Source organism: Syngnathoides biaculeatus, chromosome 15 (assembly GCF_019802595.1).
Source record: "Syngnathoides biaculeatus isolate LvHL_M chromosome 15, ASM1980259v1, whole genome shotgun sequence".
Taxonomy (NCBI): Eukaryota; Metazoa; Chordata; class Actinopteri; order Syngnathiformes; family Syngnathidae; genus Syngnathoides; species Syngnathoides biaculeatus.
Window position 1 is genome coordinate 24,952,405 of NC_084654.1, and position 26,619 is coordinate 24,979,023.

At 50.8% G+C, this 26,619-nt stretch overlaps 1 protein-coding gene across 2 annotated transcripts; it reads right to left on the reverse strand.

The window, feature by feature from the left end:
• Window positions 1-26,085, reverse strand: eif2ak3 (eukaryotic translation initiation factor 2-alpha kinase 3). 2 transcript variants are annotated; one of them, XM_061844751.1, is made up of 19 exons: window positions 25,162-26,085; window positions 13,681-13,810; window positions 9,140-9,334; window positions 8,468-8,598; window positions 8,109-8,370; window positions 7,855-8,026; window positions 7,623-7,748; window positions 7,433-7,555; window positions 7,139-7,365; window positions 5,752-5,861; window positions 5,460-5,582; window positions 5,239-5,388; window positions 4,589-5,153; window positions 3,792-3,965; window positions 3,414-3,587; window positions 3,229-3,330; window positions 2,885-2,947; window positions 2,321-2,450; window positions 1-403 (listed from the first exon to the last, which is right to left on the reverse strand). In XM_061844751.1, the coding sequence occupies exons 1-19, from the start codon at window positions 25,419-25,421 to the stop codon at window positions 30-32; spliced, it is 3,591 nt and encodes a 1,196-aa protein (XP_061700735.1). In that variant the 5' UTR covers window positions 25,422-26,085; the 3' UTR covers window positions 1-29. The 2 variants fall into 2 exon arrangements, with proteins under 2 accessions (XP_061700735.1, XP_061700737.1); XM_061844753.1 differs by having other exon boundaries at window positions 295-403; window positions 2,234-2,450; window positions 25,162-26,083.
• Between the last annotated feature and the right edge of the window lie 534 nt (window positions 26,086-26,619).

A 26,619-nucleotide genomic window follows, 5' to 3' on the forward strand; every position in this document is an offset into this window, starting at 1 on the left:
GTTGTTTTTTCTCAACCGTTTTATTAAAGTCAGACTTGTAAGAAGTCAAATTCTCTTGGTAATAAACGCCAACCCCAAACGGATTGATCAACAGCATGGGAACATAAATAAAAAGCAACATATTTACAATTCTTTATGCACAGAAAAGAACGTGTGCGGGACACTTTTTCTTTTGACAAAAAAGAACAACCTGCGCCTTCACATTTTCTCTTTTCTGTTGTTGTTGTTCTTTCTTCCCTGTCGGAGGCCAACGAAAGGCAGCGGAAACTCCGCAGACGCCAGAGGAAAAGAATCAACGACGGCTTGACTTGACTGACGGTGAACCGCATCGTTGCGCCTGACTCGCTTTGAAAAAGCAGCACGGGAGCCCCAGTGAAGGAACGTCGCTCGGCTTCCCGGAACGCTGCATGAACGACGACGACGACGACGACGACGACGAGGTCAATTCGAAACAAAAACAAAGAAAATGTCCCCAAAATGACAATCACGGGGTCACGTGACTCTCAGCACTTGGATCACGCGGCCGACGCCGGGACCGCCGTTGCGACGGCGATTCGGCACACAATCGGAAAAAATAACAAATCCGGTCGTACAATTAGCCCTACCCCTAAAAAAAAAAAAAAAAAAAAAAAAAAAAAAGGGTTCTTTCAAAAAATGTACTCATAATATGAGATAAAAAGTCAACATTTTACCAGAATATAATTGCAACAATGTGGGGGATAAAGATAGAATTTTACAAAGGGGGGAAAGTCATTATTGGACGAGAAAAACATGAACATTATTAAGAGAAAAAGTCTCAAACCTCTCAAGTAATTCAGTCAAAATTTTAAGACGATTGTAAAACTTGAACTTTTCAAAAATAAAGTTGTGATGAGAAAAAAGAAAGGTGTACTTGTAAGATGGGAACCTTGCAAAATTATGAAAAATTGAAGACAAAACCTTATTTTAGCGCTAAAGCAAACGAAAATCATTATCTGTGAAGTTATTATGTTGCGAGTTGAATTTTTGAGGAAACCTTGTCATTCATTTTCAAGCAAAAAATAAATAAAAACATACAAAGATTACACTGGTGTAATTTTTCCAGAGTTCAAATCATAAAACAAAAAAGGTTCCCGAAAAAAGTAAACGTTTTCAGAAAACCGTGAGTATCAGTTGTAATTTTGGTCACAAAGTCATAACATTGCAACTTTTTCTCATCAAATTTATAATTTGGCCTATGTCCACAAATGCATTTGATTTATTATTAATATGAAGAAGAAGAACGACAGCACCGTTTACGAGGCTGTCATAAATGCACTAGGGGGCACTGTCGGACCGTGATGCTATTTGATCTGATGGCGAAGACAAAAGACTAGAAGTGTTTCTAAATAATAATAATAATAATAATAAACAAAAACAGCAGCTTTCGTGTGGTCGCGGCATCGGGATTGTGAAAACTGCATTGAGAGGCGAGCGGTCGCCACGCTCCGACATTCCGAAAAGTCCATCATCTTATTTACAAAAACAAAAACAAAAACAAAAATAACTCCCAAAAGCTCAACAAGGCCTACACGGACACGCAAACAACAACAACAACAACAACAACAATAATAGCAACCGAGACCATGAAAACGCTTCCACACTGAGCCACTGCCAAAGTTAAGATGGCGCAAAAAAGGGAGAGGAAGGAAAAGGAAATTCCCTTAAAATTTGTAAAAAAAATGAAAATAAAATGAACAAACAAAAGTTGATCAGTAGTTCAATTTACCAAGTATAAAGTTGGCATATTTTAGGAAAAACATGATCAAGAATACGGGAGTGCGGGGGGAGGAGGGAGCAGAAAAAGTGGACAATTCACACTAAAGAAAATAATCGGAAACGCGCTCGTTGGAGATGGCAGCTCAAGCTCAGAGTGAAAGGAAGAAGAAGAAGAAGAAGACGACGGACGGGGGCCGTTCATTCGGCCCAAAGGCAAATCGGATCCTGTTTACTGCGCAGTCAAAACAAAAACAATAAAACAATTTGGTCTTCCAAATCAGGCATGTGATTGAAGGCCTCCCACCGTGGTTGTCATACCTGAGGTGTACCACGTGTGTGCGTGTGCGCATGAAACCGAAACAAAGTCGTGACGGAGGTGGTGGTGGTGGTGGGCGGGGGCGGGGTCAGGTCGTCGACGAGGACGGGAAGCACTTGGCGGGATTCGGTGGCAGTAGTGTCAAAAGGAAAAAAAGAAAAAAAAAAAAAAAAACCTTACAAAACCGTATTCCGGGGGCGCGTCAGGTGGCGGAGGGCTGTCGCGAGGGTCGCCCCCCGCCCGCCGACGACGACGAGCTGTACGTACGCGAGCGCTGCCGCGCCACGCTCAGCCGGAACGGGAGCTCCAAGTCCTGGAAGAGGGGCAGGCCCGTGATGTCCGCCGCCTCGGGACGCTCGCCGGGGATGCGCGACAGCATGCTGAGCACCATGCTTAGCTAACACAACAAACAACAACAACAACAACTATTAGCTAAGTTACACTTTTAGGTGCTGAGATGGAAAAAGATGACACGCCTGTGGCGACCCCCTAATGGGACAAGCCGAAAGGAAAAGAAGAAGAAAAAGAAAGTTGACATTTTACAGGAAAAAGATGCGCAGCTAAAAATGTACAAAAATAAATAAAACAGCACAAGGTGAAGTGCCACACTCGAGCTAATGACAAAAATAAAGCAAAAGCATAAAAAAAAAAAAAAAGACAAATAAGTTGGAATTTACCAAAAAAAAAAAAAAAAAAAGGTCACAATATAAGAAGAAAAAGTTGTACTGTCCTCAGTGGAAACACCAACAACACAGGGGGCTAAGCTAATGCTCACGCTACAAATACAGGGTGGGGCAGTTTCCAGTAGAGGGCAGCAGAGGGCCCACTGACCTCGTGGAAGTTGTTTTTGGAGAAGGATTCCGGGAACTGGAGCGAGCGGACCTCCGTCAACGTCTGCAGGAAGACGAAAATAGGCCAATGAACAAATCAAAAAATGGTTTTGTTGTTGTCAAACAATGGAAATGATCATTTAGGTCCGTTTTGTTGCATTGTTTGCGGATGTTTCCATCTTTTGACTTCTAAAACCGCAACAAAAAGAACGTGACGTGGTTCCTCTATCAAACCTCAATAATTCATCAGATTTTGCTACATTGCTAGTGGAGGATTTCATCCGGAAGCGGAACAGTGGACGGAGGTCCTCGGGCCACACCCAGCCCTCACTTTTATTGACTCACCCTCACTCTTTCCATCTGCGTCCGAAACGGGTAGAGCAGCTCGAACAGGATCAGGCCCAGGGAGTAGATGTCCACTTTGTGCGAGTACGAGTGCCCGGAGAGCTGCCGGGGGAAAGAAGCGGGATTCGGCTTCGAGGCCGCGTGGGAAGCCAGCGCGGCGCGACCTTGTTGCCGTGGCGACTCACCTGCTCGGGGCTCATGTAGAGCTTGGTCCCCACCTGGCCCGTGTGGCGCGTGAGGAGCGGCGCCGGCGTGAGGGCGCACCGGCGCCGCTCGTCCTCCTCGTGCTCCATGGCCGTCACCAGGCCCAGGTCGCCCACCTTCACCACGTCGTCCACCGTGAAGAAGATGTTGGAGGGCTGTGGGGCGGGGGAGACGCGGCGCCGTTGGGTCGTCTTCACGTTAGCACCGAATTCGACACTGAATTTTCATCCCGTCTTATGCAAAAACTCTTGAGATTGAGGCGTCAAGAACCGCACGTTGACTCGATCTGGCCGACGCCCCCACGTGGTCCTTAAAGCCTCGAGCCCCGCGTTGCGCTGCTCCGCGCCATCTTTATTTACCTTGAGGTCCCTGTGCATGAGGCCTTTGCTGTGCAGGAAGTCGACGGCCTCGGCGATCTGGAGGAAAATATCCAGACACTGGTTGCGCTCCCTCTGCTCAGGCAGGCAGCGCTGGGCCATCCAGTCCTTCAGGTTCTCCTTGCGGCACAGCTGCATCTGGATGTACAGGTACACCTGCGGATGCAACCATTTTTATGCTAATCAGCGTCGGGTAATCATGAATCCAATTCGGTAGCAATGGGACAAAATCTCTGGGAGGTGGGCAAGGGTACCCTAAAATGGCCGCTTGAATCCAAACCGGCAGACTTGTTTTGTCTTTGGAGACATTTTGGTGGGGTCACTCATCACGAATGTCTCCCAAATTTCATGTTGCCAAACTGGTTTTCGTGGGCTGAATTGTTCCGATTCCTATTCGAGAGCGCGCTGGCGAGCCAAAATGGCTGCCCTTGCGGGGGGTCTGTTCGGGTAGTGCTTCTTGAGAAGTTTTTGCAGCTCTCCTCATGATCGCAAGCATCATGTCGCTAAGTGAGACTGACGTCAGCGGTTCAATTCTGGGGTTTTAAATCTGCAATCAACTCCTGAGCAAAAATGGCGGCTTCGACACAAAATGGCCGACTTCCCGCGTGTCTGGCCGTGGCTTCTTGACATTTTTCCTTTTTTTTTTTTTTTTGTGGGTCTACTTCTAATGAGGCAAACCTAATTTTATGTTGCGCGATTTTTTTTTTTTTTTGTCTAATTCTCGACGATACAAATCAAAACCAATTACGGCAAACAGAAGTGGGGTGAAAATGTGGAACCTTGGGAGAAGAAAGCACTCGCTGGCTGGGAGGAGTGACGGGCAGCGCCAAGGTGAGCGAGTTGGGCCGAGGAGGCGAGGAAGAGGCGGGCAGGCCGCTGTGAGAGGAAGACGAAGTGTTTTTCCCGACGCTGGACGGTTCCGGTCCGGTGGCGCCGGAGGCCGTGTCCTCCTCCTGGTCCTCTTCGACCCCGGCGTCCCGGTCGCATCCCGAGTCCTCAAAGACGATGTCGAAGGAGGACGAGGTGCAGTCGCTGGGGCGGCGCGGCGGGCACAGCTCGAAGGAGTCGGGCGTGTTGGAGTCTTCCGCCTCGGCCTGGCTGTCGGGTTCCGACCCGAGGCTGTCGTGGCCCGGGAGAGGGTCGAAGGACGCGTTTCCGTTGACGCCCGACCAGGCGGTGGGGTCGGAGGCGCTCGAGAGCAGCGAGCGATGATTGGGGCCCATCGCCGCCGGACGGGCGGCGCCGGCGTCCGGGCTGTTGCTCGGCGACGCCGAGTTGGACACGGGGACTTTGACGGAGAGCGCCTCCATGTGGTCTACGAAGCTCATCGGGGACTCGGTGGTGCTAAAAGAAAAGAAAGAACCGCCAAGTCAGGCCGAAGTCACGGGAAACACGGCACATCGCGTACGTCGGAAGACGTCGGTCTGACCTGGTGTCTTGGAGCCACCTGTGGTCCATCTTCTCCTGCCAGCCCTCCGGCGGGCTTTCTTGCCAGGCGTTGAAGTAGCGGATGATGCCGGGATGCTCCAGCTTGGCCAGCGCCTTCACCTCCCGCATCACCTTCTCACGCGCCACCTCCCTAAAAGACAGAGAGACCCCGTTTGAACGCCAGCGCCGAGTCCGGAGGGCCGTCGAGGGCGGGGGCTCCACCTGTTGGGCAGCCGGATCCTCTTGATGGCGTAGTGGCAGTCGTCCACTTTGTTGCGCGCTTCGAAGACCACGCCGAAGCCCCCGCGGCCGAGGCACTGCACGGGCTCGAAGTCCGTCAGGTACCTGCGGAGAGGTCGGCAGGCGTCCGTTGGCGCCCGTTTGAGGCCGATTCTCCAGAAGGGGCGCAAAGTACCACTCGTGGAATTCAGCGATTGGCCGATTTCGGCTGTCACTATCTCAGTAGTCGCACCCAAGCACTTAGTTGGCCTGGTGATTAACGCTAACGACATACCTGGACACATATTTGCCGGAGCACGTCTCCTCGCCGACCGGCTCTTTGGATTCGACGACCTCGAGGTCGGTCTTGTCGGTCTGGCACTGCGTCTCGGACTCTTTACGTTGCTTTGGATGGAAGGGGGAAGGAAGACATGAAATGAACTTCAAACTAAACACAAAATGACCACGATTAGTTCCTAAACCTCCTGTTATGATTGCTTCTCAAGGTAGAAAATGGATGGCGCTATCGTCTATATGTACCCAACGAATGGCTCAAGTACAGTCCAAAATAAAATTTGCTTCTCTGGCCTCAATTTTGCTGCTTGGATCGGTTCTAGTCCAGGGTGTACCCCGCTTCTGTCCCCGAAAGTCAACTGGGACAAGTTCTAGTCCAGGGTGTATCTCAGTTTTGTCCCCGAAAGTCAGCAGTGACAAGTTCTCGTCCAGGGTATATCCCACCTCTGTCCTTGAAAGTCAACTGGGACAGGTTCTAGTCCAGGTTTTACCCCGCTTCTGTCCTCAAAAGTCAGCTGGAACAGGATCTAGTCCAGGTTGCATCCCACGTCTGTTCCCGAAAGTCAGCAGCGACAAGTTCTTGTCCAGGGCGTATCCCACTTCTGTCCTCGAAAGTCGGCTGGGACAGGTTCTAGTCTAGGTGTACCCCGCTTCTGTCCCCGAAAGTTAACTGGGACAAGTTCTAGTCCAGGTTAGTTCCTAAACCTCCTGTTATGATTGCTTCTCAAGGTAGAAAATGGATGGCGCTATCGTCTATATGTACCCAACGAATGGCTCAAGTACAGTCCAAAATAAAATTTGCTTCTCTGGCCTCAATTTTGCTGCTTGGATCGGTTCTAGTCCAGGGTGTACCCCGCTTCTGTCCCCGAAAGTCAACTGGGACAAGTTCTAGTCCAGGGTGTATCTCAGTTTTGTCCCCGAAAGTCAGCAGTGACAAGTTCTCGTCCAGGGTATATCCCACCGCTGTCCTTGAAAGTCAACTGGGACAGGTTCTAGTCCAGGTTTTACCCCGCTTCTGTCCTCAAAAGTCAGCTGGAACAGGATCTAGTCCAGGTTGCATCCCACGTCTGTTCCCGAAAGTCAGCAGCGACAAGTTCTTGTCCAGGGCGTATCCCACTTCTGTCCTCGAAAGTCAGCTGGGACAGGTTCTAGTCTAGGTGTACCCCGCTTCTGTTCCCGCTGGTCCAAGTTCTAGTCCAGGGTGTACCCCGCTTCTTTCCTCAAAAGTCAGCTGGGACGAGTTCTAGTCCAAGGTGCATCCCACTTCTGTCCCCGAAAGTCAGCCGGTACAGGCTACAGTCGAGTCTTTCCTTCCGATTGGCTCAAACGGCCTTGAGGATTAACATGCGGACTTGTGGACCGAGTGTCCTCCTGTAGCGCGGTCTTACCCTTACGCCGACCGCCGCCGACGGGTGGAAGAACTTGCGCACGATGTAGGTGGTGGCGCTGATGCAGAAGACGATGGTGCCCAGGATCTCCTTCCACCACGGCAGCAGCAGGACGGGGTCTTTGTTCCTGCCGCTCTCGGGCTGCGTCTCGCTTCTTTTGATGACGCTCACGGCGCTGTCCCGCTTCTCCCGGTAGCGCTTGCCGTAGAGGAAGTAGTAGCCGTTGTCTGCGGAAGAAAGCCACGCGTCAGCGTCTTGAGTTGAGGAGCCGAGTTTCCAGGTCCGGAGCCTCACCGTAGGGATACTGCAGGATGGACAAGGCGCCGTTGCTGTACTCGTCATGGGAGAACTTGTCGTTGTTCAGACACTTGTCAAACTCGTCGGAGCCGACCAAGGCCGGAGTCCGAGACGGCGAATCTGTGGAAAAACGGCGTGAGGGTGGTCGATCCCGAGGCAAGCACCAGGAAACCGCCGGACGACTCACGGATGAGTGGCTTCCATTTGACCGTGGGAAGCGGAATGATGTCCTTCTCGGACCCGATGGCTTTCGACGGGAACTTTTCTGTGATCCTCACTGAGGACTGGAGGTAGAGCTGTCCCTGGAACATCCCTATGAGCAAACGACACCATTTTGTGCAAAGCCCCAACAGGCTCAACCGTAAGCAATCGTCGCACAATTCCCAGAATTCCCGTGACGAGCGGCGCTGCCCGCTTACCCAGGTAAACGCTGGACGCGGAAGCGTCTTTGGATTTGTCCGAAGCGTCGTCGTCGTCGTCCTCTTCGTCCGTTTCCGACTGGTCGCTGTAGGCCGTGTCGTCGAACAGACTGATCGGGGTGACCTTCCCTCCGCCGCCCACCAGCCAGGCGGAGGCGATGGGAGTGCAGAACTGTCGCCACACGGGTCCTTTGAGATTCTTTTGCATTTGACATTTTTGCGTTTTCCGGAGTTTTTCCGTCCGCCGAACCCACCTGATGTTCCCAGACCAGCTGCCCGCCGGGCTCGGTGCTGAAGGCCATCACCTTCCAATCCGGGACCGAGACCTTGATGACCAGGTCCAGGTTGTGGATCTTCTCGTTGCCCGCCTGTTCCCGGGAGTCCTCCGAGATAATTTTCTGCCGCTCCCCCCGCCACCAGGGGTCGCCTTTGGCCACCTCCCCCTCCAGCAGGTCGATGGCCGACTGCGCCTCGGGAAGGAACTTCAGCTCGAAGTTTCCCACGCTGAAGTTCCATCTGGGGGCGCAAAAGACACACACAAAAAGCGCCGCCGTTGATGGGAGGTCGGACGGGAAAAGAAAAAAAGGGGTTGCAGATGGCAACGACGACGCACTTCTCAGTGCCCGAGCGGGGTCTGATGGCTCGGACCGTCTTCTGGGTCCTCTGAAGCAGGAGCACGTCTTCGCCCTCCGGGTCGTCGGCGCCCCACCGGCTGCAGCCGACGGCCGAGCAGATGTAGCGCAGCTGGAAAGGCCAAAGACAATTTGGGGTCAAAGGGGCACGGGACGGACAGATCATCGGCGGCGATTGGCAGCAGCGAGGATCCATTAGTCCCGTTTTCAATGCCAGTTCAATATTCAACTTCAAATTGGGTAAACTCGAGCCAACTATTGATTGATATTTTCAGTCCACTTGATAAGGGACGCCAAGCGCTTCCTGTTTTTCTTTGAATTTAAAACAAAGATGTGCAAGATTACCTTTTCAGGTACGGAAGTATGTATTTGTTGACGTCTTATTGAAGTTCATGACACGCAGCCGAGCCTGGACGCTCCCTGCGCTTTTTGGCAGAAAGATGTTTATCGTCTTAGATCTCAATTGGAAAAAGTTTGTACGAAACCAAATTTTAACGGCAGTACTTTGCCTTTTACCACAAATTAATAAATGGACCACAAAATACCGCGATCGGCCTGGAAGCTAATCCACCGGAATTTGAGCGTTTTTACTTCAAGGTGATCCGAGTGAGCAAAGTCCCAACTATGGGATGGTTCCTCGGCCCGCGACTCACCTTGCCGCTGAAGGCGCCCAAGCCGTAGGTGGTGAGCGACTTTCCGCCCACCAGGACGGTGTCGTCGCCGATGCGGTAGGACGACTCCAGCAGGGACTCCACGCTGAACGGCACGGCCTCCATGCTCTCGCGGTCGCGGTTCCACTGGAACAGGGCGCCGTCCAGGGACGGGATCACCATCTTGCTGCCGAACACCTGACAGCGGAGACAAAATGACAAAATGCCTGGCGACACGACAGAATATGCCAATATCAAAAGAGCGATTGCATAGAGTCCTCGGAATCGTGAACTTTGACGTTATTGGCTGCGGACGCCCGACCTCAGCGTGACCCCCGCCCCCCGCGCCCGCCCACTGAACGTGACCTTGGCCTGCTGCCATCTAATTTGGCTCTGTCATTTTTTTTGTTCATTCATATTTCTTCTAGCTACATTGTAATAATAGTAAAAGTGATTTTTTTTTTGTTGTTGTCGCTGCCAATAAATCAGAGTTTCATTTCAACTCAGGCAAGACGATGAGACGCTCGAACGTGACACGCAGCCACCCACAAATAGCAAGCCACAAACTCACTCACACAATGAAATCATCTTTGGCAGGATAAAGTCTGGAAGTGGGCAAGACATAATCAATCGCAATATTCCAACAGATCTCCCCCCCCCCCCCGTGTCCCAATTCTGGAAATCTGCCAGACTGCAAACAGCGAGCGAGAGTGGAAGATTTACGGTGGATGGAAAGCGGCAGGAGCCGATTTAGTGGCCGGCGGCCAGAGGTGATGTCATCCGGTCGCCATGAGGCGATTTCGGCGACGACGACGACGACAACGCAGGTGGCGGCACAAAAAGGTTTGCGCCGAGGTGAGTCATCTCGCCGCGGATGCCTTCACTCGCCCGCAACTCCGCCGGACCCGGAACCGACAAATCCAGAAAAGCCACCAAAAGATGGATTTTCTTGCATTGTTTAATAAAACGGTTGTAACATCCAAACAATAAATAACGGCCTCACTTCCTTTCGCTTTTAGGCCGGATTCACTTTGGTTGGAAACATGAAAGAACATCGGCACGCTCTTGTATGAAGCGCAGAGCTTTTTAAATAAGGAAATTGAAATTGAAATTGAAATTATCGCCCCCCGCGGGGAAGCTGCCGACAAGTTTTTGGCATCGGGATTCGCCGGAAAGATGAAAGAAAAGGCCTCTCCTTCCCATTTGCATTTCTGAACGGGTTCGAGCATTCTATATTATAGCGAACGTGGAGGAATGGTGGGACAGCTGGTAAAGCGTCGGCTTCACAGTTCTGAGGTCCCGGGTTCGATCCCGCCCGGGTGGAGTTTGCATGTTTCTCTGATATTTTCTCGATATTATAGCAAACATGAAGGAGTGGAGATATTCTCCAAATCGGGATATTTGAGGAGCCTCAGGCCAAAGCAACACGCAACCAACGCGACAACACGCAGGTGGGTAAATAAATAGAAAGAAATTCGAGCAAGCGGTGAGGAAAATGTAGTTTGTGCTAAAAATATTCCGGTCTTGGCCTCCCTCCCTCGAATTCCGCCACCCCAGAAGCAAAATGACGTGCCGGCTCGGACGCCATCCATCACGCTTCGTTCGTGTTGTCTCTTTTTGGGATGACATCATCTCGGGTCCTGAGCATTACCTCACTCTCCTAATCGCACACATTTGATCCCTTTGCATGACTCACTGCGCTTTGATTGACATCCTCGTCTTGACCTTTCCGCACACACGCGCGCAGAGATAAACGCACTTCTTTTTCTGCAGACAAAGCTGTTTTGTGTTTGTCGAGCTAAAAAAAAAAAACGGCGCACTGCGGGGGGGTGCGCAGCAGGTGACTGGCTGCCTCCTCCCACGGCGTGTCGGGGGGCCAGCCAATGGCGCGGCGGCAGACCCCTCCCGAAGACACCCCGATCACCGAGCAGACTGTCTGCTGGTGGGCCGCGTGGAGTGCGCGAGACCACGCGGCGGCTCGCTCGCTCGCTCGCTCGCTCGCGCAGTCCCAAAGACGCATACGCACGCTCCGGGGGAATCGTGGCCACGAAGTCGCGGCAAATCTGCAAAAGTTCGCGGCTGGAAGGAAAACTTCCTTCAGCGTCAAAATATGAGAGAAGCTCACACACAGGCATGTGCACGGAGGCAGCTTGCCAACACAAATAATCCAAATTTCCCCAAGCTCACACCCTAATTTAGGCTCGAAATCCTAACCCGGTTTTGAAACCATAACGTGTGACTTCAGGTGACACTTTTGCTAAAATAAAGGTTTAGCGCAAACATGTTGCGAGGGCTCCACGGACAAAGCTCGGAGGAGGCGATCAAGTTGATTCATTAGCGTGTTGCCGAGATGAATAAAATCATCTGTGTGAGGATTAAAGCCTCCGTGAAATCCTGTTAAGAATCCTTCCGTCGCCATTTAAGGACCAGGAGGATTTGGACATTTTTAGAGGAAAAGGGGGCGAGAAAAGCCGCCTTAAATAAATAATGGAAAGGGGGGAAGAGAAATCATGTCCAGCGTGCGACAAAGTTTTGGGAGTTTCAAACAGCCGCTTTGTTGTTGTTGCATTTGTGTTGTTACAAGTGACCTTTGAAAATACCGCCCCTCAATTTCAGAAACAAGAATCGGGTAAACACGCAAATACAAAATGAAAACACTCGCAAGGAGCAACGTCAGACTCCAGCTCGCGATGTCGCTCACGAGGCCACGCCCCTTAAAGGCGTACATCCGCTCTATCAGTTGGACATATTTCCCGTTTCTTCACTTATTCCGATTTAGTATGTTTGTAACTCGTCCATGAATTCCCAGAAACTGATTTTCTTCACTTTTTGGTGAAGCCAGCAGAGTTCCACTGCCGATTACAAAAGGACACAAAAAGCTCAAAATAACCCCTTCCCCCAACCTCCCCCGTGGAAAAAAACTGTATTTTTTGCACTACAAGGCGCACCTAAAAGCCTTTAATATTCTCAAAAGCCGACAGTGCGTCTTAAATATGGATCGATATCGAGCCGCAACAGGTCTCGCAACTACCGTAAGCAGCCGCCGACTCCATTTTCCCCTGTAGAAGAAGTAGAGCGCAGTGCATGCTGGGATACGAGATAGCGCGAAGCGTGCCGTATCGTTGTAAAGACCGCAAAATGACTCCTACATCTCGGGGAAAATAATAAAACAAATGCTTATTCATTTTTGTGAGCGAACGGAGTTGTCAGAACGCCGGTTTGTAATCTATTAATAAAGTTTGACTGACATTCCCTTGAGCGTAGCTCCATCTAAAAGATGCAAAACGTAACCCCAGCCGCTAACGTAGCCTTTATTCTATCCTTGTAACGCGGAAAATACGCCACTTCGATCGTCAAACAAGACAGACAATTCCGTCAGGTCTTGAAAGCCGAATCAAAATCCTCCAAAACAATCTGGGCGACTACTTTGAAAACGAATAGCAAGTTAAAATCATGTAACCCAAAATAAATAAATAAATAAATGTAGCATTGCATTAATAATAATTTCCAAAATGGATTTGATATACACGGAAATTGAATTCCATATGTGGTTGGAAAAACAACTCGAGCCAAAGTTTCCCTCTCAAGGTGACATTGACGTCGAGATGGGAAATCGGAATTTGCCGCGAGGCTCCTTCAGGGGGTTTTGACACTTTGGGACCTCGCAGGAGCAGGAAAAAAAAAAAGGCGCTCATGACTTCTTCCATCCAAAAAAGGAAAGAAAGACAGAAAACGAGCAGGAGCTTCCCTTCGAAATTCAGAAGCGCAGATAAAATGGGGGTGGGCGGGGCCAGGCACAGCACTGAATGCTGATTGGTGGACTGCTCAATTAGCGACGCCAAAAAGACAAAACCAAACCTTTGCCTGAAAGACTTTAAAGCCTAATTTAACATCCCTACAATTTGAACCCTAACCGAGACATTTTCAAACCCGAAGGCCTTTATTTTGTGAACTCCTTCCCTCAAACCCCAGACCCTGTGTTGAATCTCTCATTTCAAGTCGCTTGAGAACTTGACCCAGAAACCCTGATCCTGCCGACCCACCAGTTGTGTCGCGTTGGGGTTTCACACCCTGGAATCGGGTGATGAAGCAAAGCCGAGGGCTCCGTGAGCCATCTCATCGTCGGGACCAGGATTTGTCTTTCCCGGTCCGTTGAGACCGCCACGCTCCAAAGTCGGCGTTAGGACGGCGACGGCGGCGTCTTTTTCAGCGCCGCTCGGGGTGTGGGCGGTTTAAGACGACGCGTGTCGAACCCGGGCTGCGGCTGCACAATAAGAGGATAATCCTCCGGGCCAAACGGCTCCTCTTGGGGGCGGGGGCATGTTTACGCGTTCCGAACGGAGGCAACGCCGACGCCTCAAAGTGCAGCGAGTTCAGCGGCTGCCGAGATGGCGGACTCCAGCCGTCACCTCCGAACGGAGCGTCAAGACGTTTTCATCGGACATACGACCCGTCATTCCGCGCCGCCGGTTTTGCTGACGTTTCGCCACCTCGATGCGAAAACGCCATCGACGGGGGGGGGGCCGAAGAAGCCTCGGCCGTACCTCGGGCTTGCTGAGGCTGGAGGACACCAGGCACCCCGAGCCGACGTCCAGGTCCCACTGCTTGCGGCCCTGGTTGTGAGGGTCCAGCGCCGAGATGCGCCCGTCCAGGGTGCTGATGATCACCAGGGACCTGCACACAAGTTCCAAACAAATTTCAAATCAAATTTTAATTCCTGTGACGGCTTTCAATTTGAAAACGTGAGCCGGGAATCAAACCCCAATTCTAAAGCCTCCCGCACGTCAAACACCGACCGGATTGAAGGCCCAAATCGAAATCCTTGAACTGGTCTTGAAACCCAAACGTGAAACCGCCCAAACCGAAATTGTCCCGGTCTTGAAATGCTCATTTCAAACAATTGTCGAAACCAAACCGAGTGGCGCAACCTGTTAAGGTGTCGGCCTTACAGTCCTGAGGACCGGGGTTCAAATCCCAGTCCCGCCTGTGCCTACGTGGACCCTCTAAATTGCCCCGTCGGTGTGATTTTGAGCGCGGCTGTTTGTCTCGATGTGCCCTGCGATTGGCTGGCGACCAGTTCAGGGTGTACCCCGCCTCCCGGCCGTTGATAGCTGAGATTGGCTCGACCCTTGTAAGGATAAGCGGCTGAGAAAATGGATGGATAGAACTAAAGCAAAACAGAAGACCGGAACCCGCAACCTCCTCCATCTTATCTTATCTTTGTCTCGAAAGCGTCCCCGTTGACCGGGGATTTGGACCCCCTAATTTCGCATACGAGGTCGAAATGCCAACGCGCTCCTTGAAAGGCTTCGTCTGACTTCAAGCACAATTTGAAACCCGAAATTTGGTGTGGAACCCTCAACGTGCCTCAAAAGCAAAAACTGCCAAACCTGAAGGCGAAACCCTTGCATGAAATTAATACCAAAAAGGACTAAAATGATGCGACGGTAACTCCCGATGCAGTTTGAATCCTATCCGCAACCCGATTGAGAAAGTTCCAAAAGAAGAAAAAGGAAAGCGGACGGACGGACAGACGGACGGACTTTCTTTCCGGTTGGTTTCCTCCGGCGGCCAATCGCATCACATGTTGTTGTTGTTCTTCTTCTTCTTATTGGGTGGCGGCGCCCTGTCGGCGGGCAGGACTTTGCGGCCCCTCGGGGACGACGGCGGCACAGATGGGGAGCGGCGAGGTGAGCGCGCACGTCGCTACTACCCACAGGCCGTTCGTTAGCCGCGTAAAAGACGCCTCATTTGCATTTCAACCCCCCCCCCCCCGATAAATGTTTAACGCCCAAATCTGCTAACAGAGCGCAAACTGTCCAATCGAGCGCGAGGCCGCACGGGCCGACTATTGACGATCGGACGGCTGTCGCCGCGTAACCTCGCAGAATACGCTTTTGGGGGGGGGGCAGCGTTTTTAATTGCTCAATTGGAAAGGCAATAAAATTCAAAAAAAAATATGTCAGTTTTGTTCAGCCCCCAAAGCCGATTTTATTCAGCACAAAGAAATTTGGCAGATTTAAAAAAAAAAAAAAAAAAAAAAAGCCTCAGGAAGCCTTGCCCCCCCCCCCCCCCCAAAAAAAAACCCAGATGGGTCAGCCATTTGGGTTCAAAACAGCCCAATTTGGCTTGGTTCTGCCACAAAAGCCAGTTTCCCTTGCTGGGCGGGTCTATCACGAGTATCCATTTTCTGAGCCGCTTATCCTCACAAGCGTCCTGGAGCCTATGCCGGCTGTCGACGGGGAGAAGGCGGGGCACGCGCAGGATTTGAATCCCGGTCCTCAGACCTGTGAGCCCAACACGCTAATGGGTCGCGCCACCGTGCCGGAGACCCAGAAAGTCGTCCATTTTGAGCTGAAGTGGCCATTTTGGATCCATAAAGTCCTCCGGAATTGGAGAAAAACAAAACGGGAAATTTGGGAAGCGCGTTTATTCTGAGCTGGCGTACCCCGAGAACGCCCGATCTCGTCGGATCTCGGAAGCTAAGCGGGTTTGGTCCTGGTTAGTACTCGGATGGGAAGACCAGGTCCTGTAAGCTTCTCTCCCCGGCTAGATGCGCAGGGGTTGCGTCAGGAAGGGCATCCGGCGTGAAAAGTGTGCCAAACAAATACGCGTTCATCTAAGACGGCGCGCGCTGCGGCGACCCCCGTCGGGACAAGCCGAAAGGAAAAGAAGAGGAAGGAAAAAAAAGAAACCGAAAGGCTTCCATTCTGGTTTGAAGGGACCATTTGAAGGTCATCCCAAAAGAAAATTCTCATCAGGATTTGGTCCAAATTTGAAGCGTGTTTAGGCGACATTCGTGCTCTGATGAAATATGAATCAGAATCAAGCTTTAATGGCCGAGTGCGTTGAACAAACAAGGAATTTTTCTCCGGCCGACAGTGAACGAATGTGACCTTTGTTGACTCAAAGGTCGCGCGTGGCCGTGAAGTTCAACGCTAAAACCTTCAATTTGGAAAAAGTCTTCTTCACGCCGAAGGTCCTGACCCGGGGAGCGGTCCGCCACGGAGAAATGCAATCGGGCCGCTCCCATTTCTTTCAAAATTGTCTCCTGACACCGGATTCCTAATTCCGCGAACGTCGGCCGTGCGCTTTCATTCGGAGAAACCCGGGGAAAGATGGCGCCAACGATCCCAAAATCATTCGTCGGCGACGGCGACGGAGATATTGAGCGGCTCTCGAGCCGGAGGATGCGTCGGCCCGGAGACCCCTAAGGCCGGGATTAATCGCCATCGACGGAAGCTTCTTCCGGTTTGGCACATCCCCAACGGCTTACTGAAAGGAGGCCGGCGTCCATTGAAGACTTTCAATTGCCCGCAGGCGAGACCGTCAATCCGAATGGTTCTGAATCAGAACCAGAATCAGCTTTAACGGCTCCAGCAGTCGGGACCCTGCAATTGGCCGGAAACCGGCGCCCCCCCCCCGACTCTGGCCCAAAAGACAGCTGGGATAGGCTCCGGCACCGTCGTGAGGATAAGCAGCTCAGAAAATATAGATGCTCCAGACATGATCAGGCATGCTTAGAAAATATTGTTTTTGCCTCTCGAGACTGCCAATGAAAAAAAAAAAACTTGATCTTTCGATTGGTTTGTTCAAAATAGGAAGCCGATTGGCTGTTGCTAAGCAGCGGCTTCAGGGCCCGCCCCTCCCAAGTCCCGGCGAAGAAGACGAAGTCGTCCGAGTACGACTCGAGCGATGGAGATCAAAAGCTTTTTGTGCGCCGCTGATAAAGGATGAGAGGAGGCGGCGTGGGGGGGGGGGGGGAAGAAGACTCGCGTGATGCTAATGGAGTAAACGAGTAGCGGCAAAGCCACAAAAACACTGCGAAAATAATAATAATCAAAACAAAAACTCCCACAGCGGCAGGCCGTTTATTTCCAACAGTGGTTGTCAAACATGAGGGGCCGTTTCTTGGGGCTCTGCAAAATTATTTAGTGTGTTGTGCGTACATACCAGAGCCCCCCCCCGACAAAACATCCATCTGTTTTCTTAGCCGCTCATCCTCACATGGGTCGCAGAGGAGGGCTGGAGCCTATCGCGGCTGTCAACGGGCAGGAGGCGGGGTACACCCTGAACTGGTCGCCGGCCGATCCCACGGCACACGTAGATAAGACAGTCGCACTGCCAATCACACCTACGGGCAATTTAGACTCTCCAATTAATATTGCACGTTTTGGGGATGTGGGAGGAAACCGGAGTGACCGGGGAAAAGCCACGCAGGCATTGGGGAGAACGTGCAAACTCCACACAGGCGGGAACGGGAATCAAATCCCGATCCTCAGATCTTAAGGTCGACGCTCTAACCAGTCGTCCACCGGGGGCAGTCTAAAACACATGAGATACAAACAAAGGAGACTTGGTAAGATGCATGAGTACGAGTTGTTTTATGCAGAGGATAAATATGCCTGTGAGTAATGCAACGTCTGTCTACATGCGTTGCTGCAGCACTTGTGTCTGTAGCTCAAACAGTTGTAAAAAGCAGCACCAATCTTCGTTTCATTAGCTCGTCTATGGCATTTCACAATGACGGCCCTTTCTTCAAAAGGCAAAATGGCGGCTTTAAAACAGACAACTTGGGAGTTTTGTTTATTTAACTTGACGGAAAACTGCCATCTTGCTTCAGGCGATAATTATAAAACTGGTTGCCACGGCATCGAGATCATTTTGAACAAAACAAAACTGCCTTCAAAAAAAAAAAAAAAACATTTTCCCGAGCTGCGTTGTGAACTCGAGTCGCGTCTTCGCAATGACACCGTCACACGACGTCAATGTCAGACGGCGCTTCGGAAAGATCCACAGAAGGAAGAGAGGAACCACGAAAAGGGAGAGAAGGCCGGGGGGGGGGGGGGGGGGGGGTCGAGGGGCGAGGCTGCCTGCCAAACGCCGGCTCGTTAGCGTCTTTGTTAGCCCGGCGCCGCCGACGCGTCATAATAGCGGCGAGCGAGAGGTCGGCCAATTAGGCGCGGCGCTCTCAGCGCTCCTCAGAGACAAGCGCACGCCGGCAGGGGCCCGAATCGCGCTCCATTCAAAGAAACAAGCGCCGTGTTTACATACGCCGCCGTCTCCGAGGAGAGCCGCCTCCGCCAATGGGGGCCGTGTTGTTCGCCGGGCCGGCCAATGGCGGAGCGCGGCCGCCTGTAACCATGCGACAGGGCGAGCGGCGCCCTACATCGGCAACAAAAATACGAGCGCGTGGAGAGCACGTGGCGGGGGGGGCAAAGTTACGGATGCGGCGCCGGCGAAGGCGGCCGCGCCCAACGTCGGCTTTCTTGGGGTCGCCCGCCTGCTGACTCGGTGCCAATGTCACAAGAGCGCATTATACAGTTATGCCATCATAGGGATCATTATGAAAAAAAATTACAATATTTTAAAAGAAAAACACGGAGCCTTGTATTTTTTTTTCCTCCAACAAAAATCACTACTTTTGCATTACTTTGTCATGAAAGTGCCATAAAAAGAGGATCAATCGTTCCAATAAAATGACCACTTTTTGGACGAGGAGTTTCAATATTTGGCAAATTCGAGAAATGTAAGCAGTTCCACCGCAAGATCTCTTACAAAATGTAAACAAACATACTTCAGGATCGTGAGACAAATTATGGAAAAAGTTATAAACTCAAAAGTCTCTGCGCAATCGTGATTTCCTTCACTCGACACACACACACACACACAAAGGCAAGGTTGAAATATGAGGCTAAAATGATATCAGCCTTTTTTGTTCCCAGAGTATGAATATAATGTTGATGTTTGGTTTTTTTTTTGTTTTTTCTTAATGTCCGGCATAAAGTATGTCAAGACAATTCCTCGCAGCGCCCTACAAGTTGGTCTTTGTCCGACTGTAAAAGTCAAGGTGACTGCAGAGTCAAGGGTGTGGTTTTGAGGAGAGTGGGTTTAAAAAAAAAAAAAAAAAAAAAAAATGAAGCGGGGGTCTCGCCGTTCCTCGCCTCCCTCGCACGTCTTGTCCGCTCACACGTGCTCGGATCCAAACTGCGTGGCGCCACGCTCCCGGCAGCCCATTGGCCGAGCGGCCGGCGCGCCATTGGTTGTTGCCAAGCGGCGAGAGGAGCGAAAACAAGACAGCGTGGTCCGGGGTGGGGGTGCTGCGGGGTCCCACCTTTTTCCTTTTTTTGCCTTTGCCCCACCCAAAGTGCTGCAGTGCTGCGGGATGCGTCCTGCTGCCGACTTGTCAAAGTAGCCCCTGACCTGGTGAGTCCGCTCGCCGCAAGGACGCCGAGTTCGCAGTGCGGACAGGAAGTCGACAAACACACACAAAAAAAATGTCCAAAACGGCAACATTAGCATTAGCATGACGCTTTACGGCCAATCATCAAACAGGCATTGACAAAAAAAAAAAAAAATTGGCTTTGGGTGGTGAATATCCACCCGTCTTTCCATTTTCTTAGCCGCTTATCCTCACAAAGGTCGCGAGCCTGTCCAGCTGTCGACGGGCAGGAGTCGGGGCACACCCTGAACCGGTCGCCAGCCAATCGCAGGGCACATCGAGATAAACATCCACACTCACAATCACGCCTATGCGCAATTTAGAGTGTCCAATTAATGTCGCATTTTTTTGAGGATGAGGGAGGAAACCGGAGTGCCCACCCGGAGAAAAGCCACGCAGGCACGGGGAGAACACGCAAAGTCCACACAGGCGGTTCAGGGATCGAACCCTGGACCTCAGAACTGTGAGGCGGTAAATAGTTTAGCTAAAAATTTGGCAGACTTCCTTTGGTTTTTTTTTTTTTCCCGTTGCTTTGCAGAAGTGGCTTTTGGGCTGTATTGTTTGGGCAAATTCTACAACGAGGCACCAAAAGAAAAATGGCCACGTCAAACCAAAATGGCCGACTTCCTGTGACACGGCATCTTGAGACCTTTTTGCGGGTCGGTCCATAAAAGAAAAGACGAGCCAACCAAATTTCCTGTCGACGAATCAAAGCGATTTTTGGCAGCTACCTTTTTTTTTTTTTTTTTTTCCCCTTTTGATCCTGTTAAAAAAAAAAAAAAAAAAAAAAAAGCCTAAAATGGTCGCTTAAAAAGCAAAATGAAGGACTTCATGGGTTTTTCCAGGACCTTTCTTGTGCCCACCCGCAAAAAATAAAATCAAAAAAGTTCCGACGACAATTTGCGGGCCTCGGCTTTCACCAGGATGACAAATCCTGCCGCGTTGTTGACTTGTTTGTACAATTTATCCGTACGAACAACAAGAAAAACACGGCGTGTAAACTCCGAAACGATAACGAGGACAGACAAGACGACAAAAGAGAACGTAAGATGACGTAAACTTGATCAGCCGCGTTCCGTGTGCTAGAAACCTTTCCCTCACACTTGATCCACATCTTCGACTGCCCCCCCCCCCCCCGCAGTAAAAGCCAAACCAAGACCCAAAGCGGCGACAAACATGAAAGCCTCCACTGCAAACTAACTATAGCCCGACCCGCGTGGCCCTGCCCGGCGCTCACATCAAGAGAAGCGACCCGTCTCGAAAACGCCGCCGGCCCATTGGCTGTCGCCAAGCGGGAGGGCCGCTCCACGGGAGCCCCGAGGGGCGGGGGGAGGGGTACGAAGGTGGAAAACACGCCGCGGTCCCGAAGGTGGCGCCGCACGGGCCCGCGTCGGGGGCAGGTGGGACCGGGTGCCGCCGACGCCGGCTAAAGCCAGTCAACGCCGATTCGTTTGTGGGGAAACAAAACCGCCGGCGTCACTGGAAAAAGGTCGCTTGAGTAAAGTTCACTTGTATTAGCCAAGATCAACATTTGTAAAATGAAGTCAAAAATACGTCGCGGACCGCAAAGTCGTCCTTTGCGGATCAAGAGCATTTTTCCCAGTTGCGGGCCGTGTCGCAAAAAAAAAAAAAAAAAAAAAAAAAAATGCTTGAACAACGTCACTCAGCCCCCGCTTGAGTCGCAAAACACTTGCGCACCCTAACCAGGTCTCTCCCGCCACAATTTGGACTTCCCGGGAGCTAGCTCGAGTCGGCTTTAGAGCGCCTCGTAGTCGGACGGGTGGGGGTGGGGGGGGGGGGGGTAGATAAGTCAGACTTGACAGCCAGCGTGCGGACGGGGGCTTCAGCCTGCTGCCTCTCGCCCCCCGGAGGCGACGTTTCGCAAGTTCCATTTTCGAGGCTCAAACGTGGTGAAGATCCATTTTTCCGGGGGCGCCTTTTCCATGATTTTCAAGCCTCATTCCATTTGATTTTGATACTGATCGTGCCCGATTTTTTCCAAAACTTTCCCACCTCCAGGATCACGCACGCATTCCGGTGTCATTTGCCGGCCGAAATTGTCAACGTACGGGAAACCAAAAAAGATGCTCTACACGTGACGCTGCCGATGGTAAAGCAACAACAAAGCAAAACATGGCGTCTCGGGGGGGGGGGGGGTTCCAGGTGAGCCGCTGACGGCGGCTGCTGATCAAAGCAAACAGCTGCAATATTTACAGACGACAGGAAACGACGCACACGCGCCGCAGAATTGAACAAAAGGCGACGGAACTTTCCAAGCGGCGCGATAACATTTTTACGGTCCAATTTCAACGGTTGTCGAATTTTTGTAGTTTATCAACTCAAATTTCATATACTTTCTAAACCCCCCCACCCACCTCATATTCCCTTTATTCAAGGCTTCATGTGTGTTCGCATAAGTATTTGCACACATAAATGAGACGCCAGAAAGTTCAGCTCGCAGTGGCGAAGCACGTTAGCGTAGCATCAACAGGAAGTCAATTGTTGTATCCCATCACAACGAGGCGCCAAGTTGCCCCCGACGGCCGACGTCCAAAAGCAAATGTGCACAGCTGGGCTGCAAAACCGAACTAGCTTGATGCTAACATAAAAAAAAAAAAAAAAAAAACACACGCCATAGACCAGAGTTGGCCAGACTTTTTCGCCCCAAGATCTACTTTTCAAGCAGCCGGCCTTTTGCGACCTACCAACGATCGGGGTGGGGGGTCCACGGGGGGTTTTACGGAGTTGCCGTGGATCACAAAGAGCACACACACACACGCGCAAAGTCTCAGCTGTGTTCTTTAAGCTGCATTGATTGGGGGGAATCCCAAAGATCCGTCGTCGTCGTCATAAAGACTGACACTCGTCTTCATTGTGTTTGTTGTCTTACATCTCTTTGTTTTTTTTGGGTTTTGTAAATCATTCACACGTCTCCGCTTCCAAGTGTTTGATCATGACGACGGAAGCGCCGTTGTTCCTTTGTGGACTTTTACACGCGCGTCGCACACATCACTGCAAAGTCTAAATAGAGCGGCGGCGGACGGCAGATTTTGGCGCGGACTTGGACGGACGCTCGTCAGCTGACGGATTCAAACCGACGTCCGTCCTTGCGGGTGAACATATACAAATAAAAATGTAAAAAAAAAAAAAAGAAAAATGTGGTTGCTGTGGATTTGTCAAAAGCGCGACAACAAAGACTGGGAAGGTTAGCATCCTTTTACGCTTGCAACTAAAACTATCAAATGAACACATTTAAGCATCAGCAGCTCATTTATGAGATCACATTTTCGGCTCGCATTCTCAGAATTTTAAAAACATTTTCAGCCATTAAAAAAAATATATAAAATATGTAAGTGATGAAAAATGGTGAATAATAAATGAAGTCAGGGTTCCCCTGGCTGCTGAACTTAGTAGCAAGTTATTATGTAAATCATTTTCAACCAAAAATTTAAAAAATGGTCATAAAATGTCATCCAATATAAAACTACAATGAAAAGGAATTCCCAAGAATGCCAAAGTTATTAAATTTAAAAGACACGTCATTTTGAACTCAAATAGAACAACATCATCGGAACAGCGCAGACGACGACTGGGGTCAAAGTTCACAACGACGGGCAATGTCCGTCAATACTGTTGCAGTCCCCCGACTTTGGATCAAGTTGAATATTGGGAAAAAATTAAAAACTGAAGATTGCAAAAAGCTGCACGAGGCGGGTTGCAACTCCGACGGAAAATGAGCCCAAGTTGGGAACTTTGCACGTTATTATATTTGCATTCTCTCAACTGACGGTTTCTTCAAAGAGATCAAAGTACTGCAATACATACAAAGAGCGAAGATGAGCGACGTTCCCCAAAATGTCGTTAGTTACACTTGGAATCATTTGAAGTAAAATGCTGCAAAATATTGCGGGGGCGCGTTAGCGGTGCGCAACGAACGGAGCGCCGCCGCTGACGTTAGCTCGTTATTTCGTTTTTCACTCCGTCAACTTTGGATCAATTACGGGTCAAAACAAATGAAAACGTACAGCGAAAAATACAGTCGGGCTCCCCGAGAGGCTCGAGTTAGCACGTTGTCACGAGCGCAGAATCGCAAAAAGTCACTTTTGAATGAAAACGGGAAATATTGCAATACAACAAAGTGGGACATGAATAGTGTGCGTTTCTCCGGGATGCTGAAATTTGCGTCCCTCAAACTAAAAAAAACATTTTCTCAAGTTGAAAATGTCCAAAACTCGAGAATTGCAGCCTCTCCGATTTTGATACTCCATTTGCAAGTATTTGCTTTTCCTCTGAAAAACCTTTCCATTATTATACTATCGAGAAATGTGTTGTTCCTCAGCGCCAGCAAAGGCGTCGTGAAGGCAAATGTGCGCGTTTGTCATCAAAATGTGACGCGTGCGATTCGATTCTCTCGGTTCGACGTTTACTTTGACGGTGGGCCGGGAGCGGGCGTGGCAATCGGCAGCTTCAAGCGTCTTTCCTCAACAATTCGTCACTCTCGGCTTTCGAGTCGTGTTCCAAAATCAGCCGGCTGAGGCCTGGCACTGAATCTGGGAAAACTCGAGTTGCATCACTCGCACCTCAACGCGCCGAGTTCGGAACGTCACCGATGGTGGAGTCGTACGCACGCCTGACTTTGGTGCGGGCGGCGTGGGATCAATTGTGCCCTGCGACCGGTTCAGGGCGGAGTCCCCCTTTCGCCCGAAGCTCACCCGTGACCCTTGTGAGCGTAAGCGGCTTGGATAATGGACGGATGAGCAAGGAAGTCAGTCAAGGTAGGAGGGCGTCCGATTGTGCGTCAAATGGAGCAGCCCGAGGTTGAGCACGCCACTTGTTGCGCACGTTTGCCAGGGGGAAGCCTCGGCAACCGAAACCTTGGACAGGAAATTGACACGCTTACGCCCTCGAAAGGTTCTTCAACGCTGACTTTTTTTTTTTTTTTACCCGGCGCAGCATTTTGGATCCGGGGCCGCTATTTGGAAAAAGATGACGCCGGCTAAAGTGAGACCAACGTTCCAGCTCTCACACATAAGACGGACAATTTTATAAATCGATCCGTGATCTCGTGCGGGCTGAACGAGGATCATCACTTTTCATAACAACACGGTTATTATTGGAGTTTGACGTGGAGCACAAACTACCCAGAGCTGTTTTGAATGCCTGGAGTTGCATTATTAAAGAGGCAAATTGCGGCTATAAACGTGTTGATAATGAATAATAATCGCGGTTGGTTCAGAGGAGTCCGCTCTGAAACGCGTCAAAGGCAAGCTTAGCGCAGAAAATAAAACTACAACTCCAAACTGGACCTTTTTATAAAAAGTGACAAGGTTCAGTCGCGACAACAATTCGCGAAGGCGATAAAAGAGCTTTTTCGTTCGTTTCGCTCCCGTGCGGAACCGACGCCAAACTACAATCAGAACCAAGACGTTGTCCAGATAAAAGTTTGGTTCGCACGACCTTCCTCTTCCTCATCCTTCCGGTCAAGGGTCCCCGAGGGCTGGCGTTTTCCCAAAAATCGGAAGTGAGCAAACAAGTCAACTTGGAAGTTGGCTCGACGTAAAAGACGACGGCGGCGGCGGCGGTGTTGTTGTTGTTGACTTTAGCTTTGCTTTGCGTGTTTTTTTTTTTTTGTTTTGTTTTCGGCGCTCGAAGTGGTCGTTTCGGGGGTTCTTTAAAGCGGTTTGTGACACTCGGCGGAACGGAACGGAACGCAACGCAACCCCCCCCCTTCCCCCTTGACGCGTGATGATGTTTGCCAGTTTTGGTCGTCGTCGCGTCGACGGTCACGTCCGCCTGTGCTTACCTCCTCGCGGGGGTACGTACCCCGCGACGTCCTTCTCCGTGGCAGCCGCTCTCCGCGTTCTCCGCGTCCTCCACGGTGACGTCCGGCGGGCGCCGCTGGGCTTCCCCGCCGCCGGCCCCGGCCCCGGCCCGGCGCTCCTTGGCGGCGACGACTAGGCCCAAGGTGTGCAGGGTCCCCAGTCCGACGAGCGCGTTGAGCAGCAGCAGCAGCAGGAGCACCAGAGAAATGCTCGCCTTTCCGAAGCGAGGCCCCCTTTCCATTTGGAAGGCCGGCTCATGAGAGACGAGGGGGGCGCGGGGGGGAGGGCGCCCGAGGAAAACTTGTCGATGGGTGGACGGAGGCGCCCAAACAATGTCGTCATTTACCCTGAAGTAGCCTTTTCCTTGCCTACTTTGTCGACACGGGGATCGAACGCGGCGTTATTGGCTTTATACTTGACGCAAGAGTTGACGCGCTTGCCGCCGCACGGCCCGCCTCGTTTCTGCGCCCCGATTGGGCGACGGAAAGCACACGTTGGGAAAAGGACACTTTTCATTGGCCCGGGAAGAGGCGAGCGGGCGGGGGTCGGCGCGCTCAGCGCGACCCGATTGGGCGGCCTCCCTAACACCGCCTCTCATTGGTCGAGCCGGCGGGCGCTCGAAGCCGCGCATGCGCGAGCTCGCGAGGCTTGGATTGGCTCGGCCCGTCCAATCGTGAGTGGAGGAAGCCGTTGCCTGGCTTTCCTGACGACTTAACGCCATTGGACGCTGCAACTGTCAATCATCGGCGGTCGTCAAGTCGGCCGAAGACGCGAAAGCACCAACGTGGCTTCTCAGTGGACGCCCGTCGCCACATTTCCTCTTCCTGGTCACGAGTTGCCGCCCGACTCCAAATAACAATAATCATAAATCATAAAAGATTCAACAACTAAACAACGTCACCATCCCCCCCCCCCCCCCCAAGGTAGCAGAAATAGTCACGCTCACTTCTCAGCAATATTTGTGGGTAGGAAAAAAAAAAAAAAAAAAAAGTAGAACAGATTCAACACTTGAACAGACATTCACGACTTCAAACTGGACTGGAATGAAAGTTTCAAAAGAATAGGATTAACAGGAATAACGGGTAGATGATTTACATTTTATTCCCGGAATAAAAATTTATTTGTTCTGATGCATATTTTTCTCATCTTTATACTGTAGTAAATTGGTATGACTGCCTCGCCTTGTTTTTTATTCTAGAAATGCTGAAACACTAACTTTCCCTTGTGGATGAATAAAACATTTTTGTATTGCCAGTATAAGATTATTATTATTATTTTTTTTTTTTAAAGGAATTTTTCCGGTATGAGTTGGCTTTCAGCGCCTCCGGTGGCCGACAGTCGAATGACATCACACTAATATCTCCCAAATCCAGTTTTTCTCCTTTTAACCTCTCACTAAAAATAGAAAGCATTTCAGATCAGAATGTCACTTAAATAAT

Excerpts from the sequence above, each read along its gene's own strand:
- eif2ak3 (XM_061844751.1), bottom strand. The coding sequence starts at position 25,421 with ATGGAAAGGGGGCCTCGCTTCGGAAAGGCGAGCATTTCTCTGGTGCTC. Across the intron at positions 7,749-7,854 it reads CGCGTCCAGCGTTTACCTGG|GGATGTTCCAGGGACAGCTC; the intron begins GTAAGCGGGCAG and ends GTTTGCTCATAG. Across the intron at positions 5,154-5,238 it reads AGGTGGCTCCAAGACACCAG|CACCACCGAGTCCCCGATGA; the intron begins GTCAGACCGACG and ends CTTTTCTTTTAG.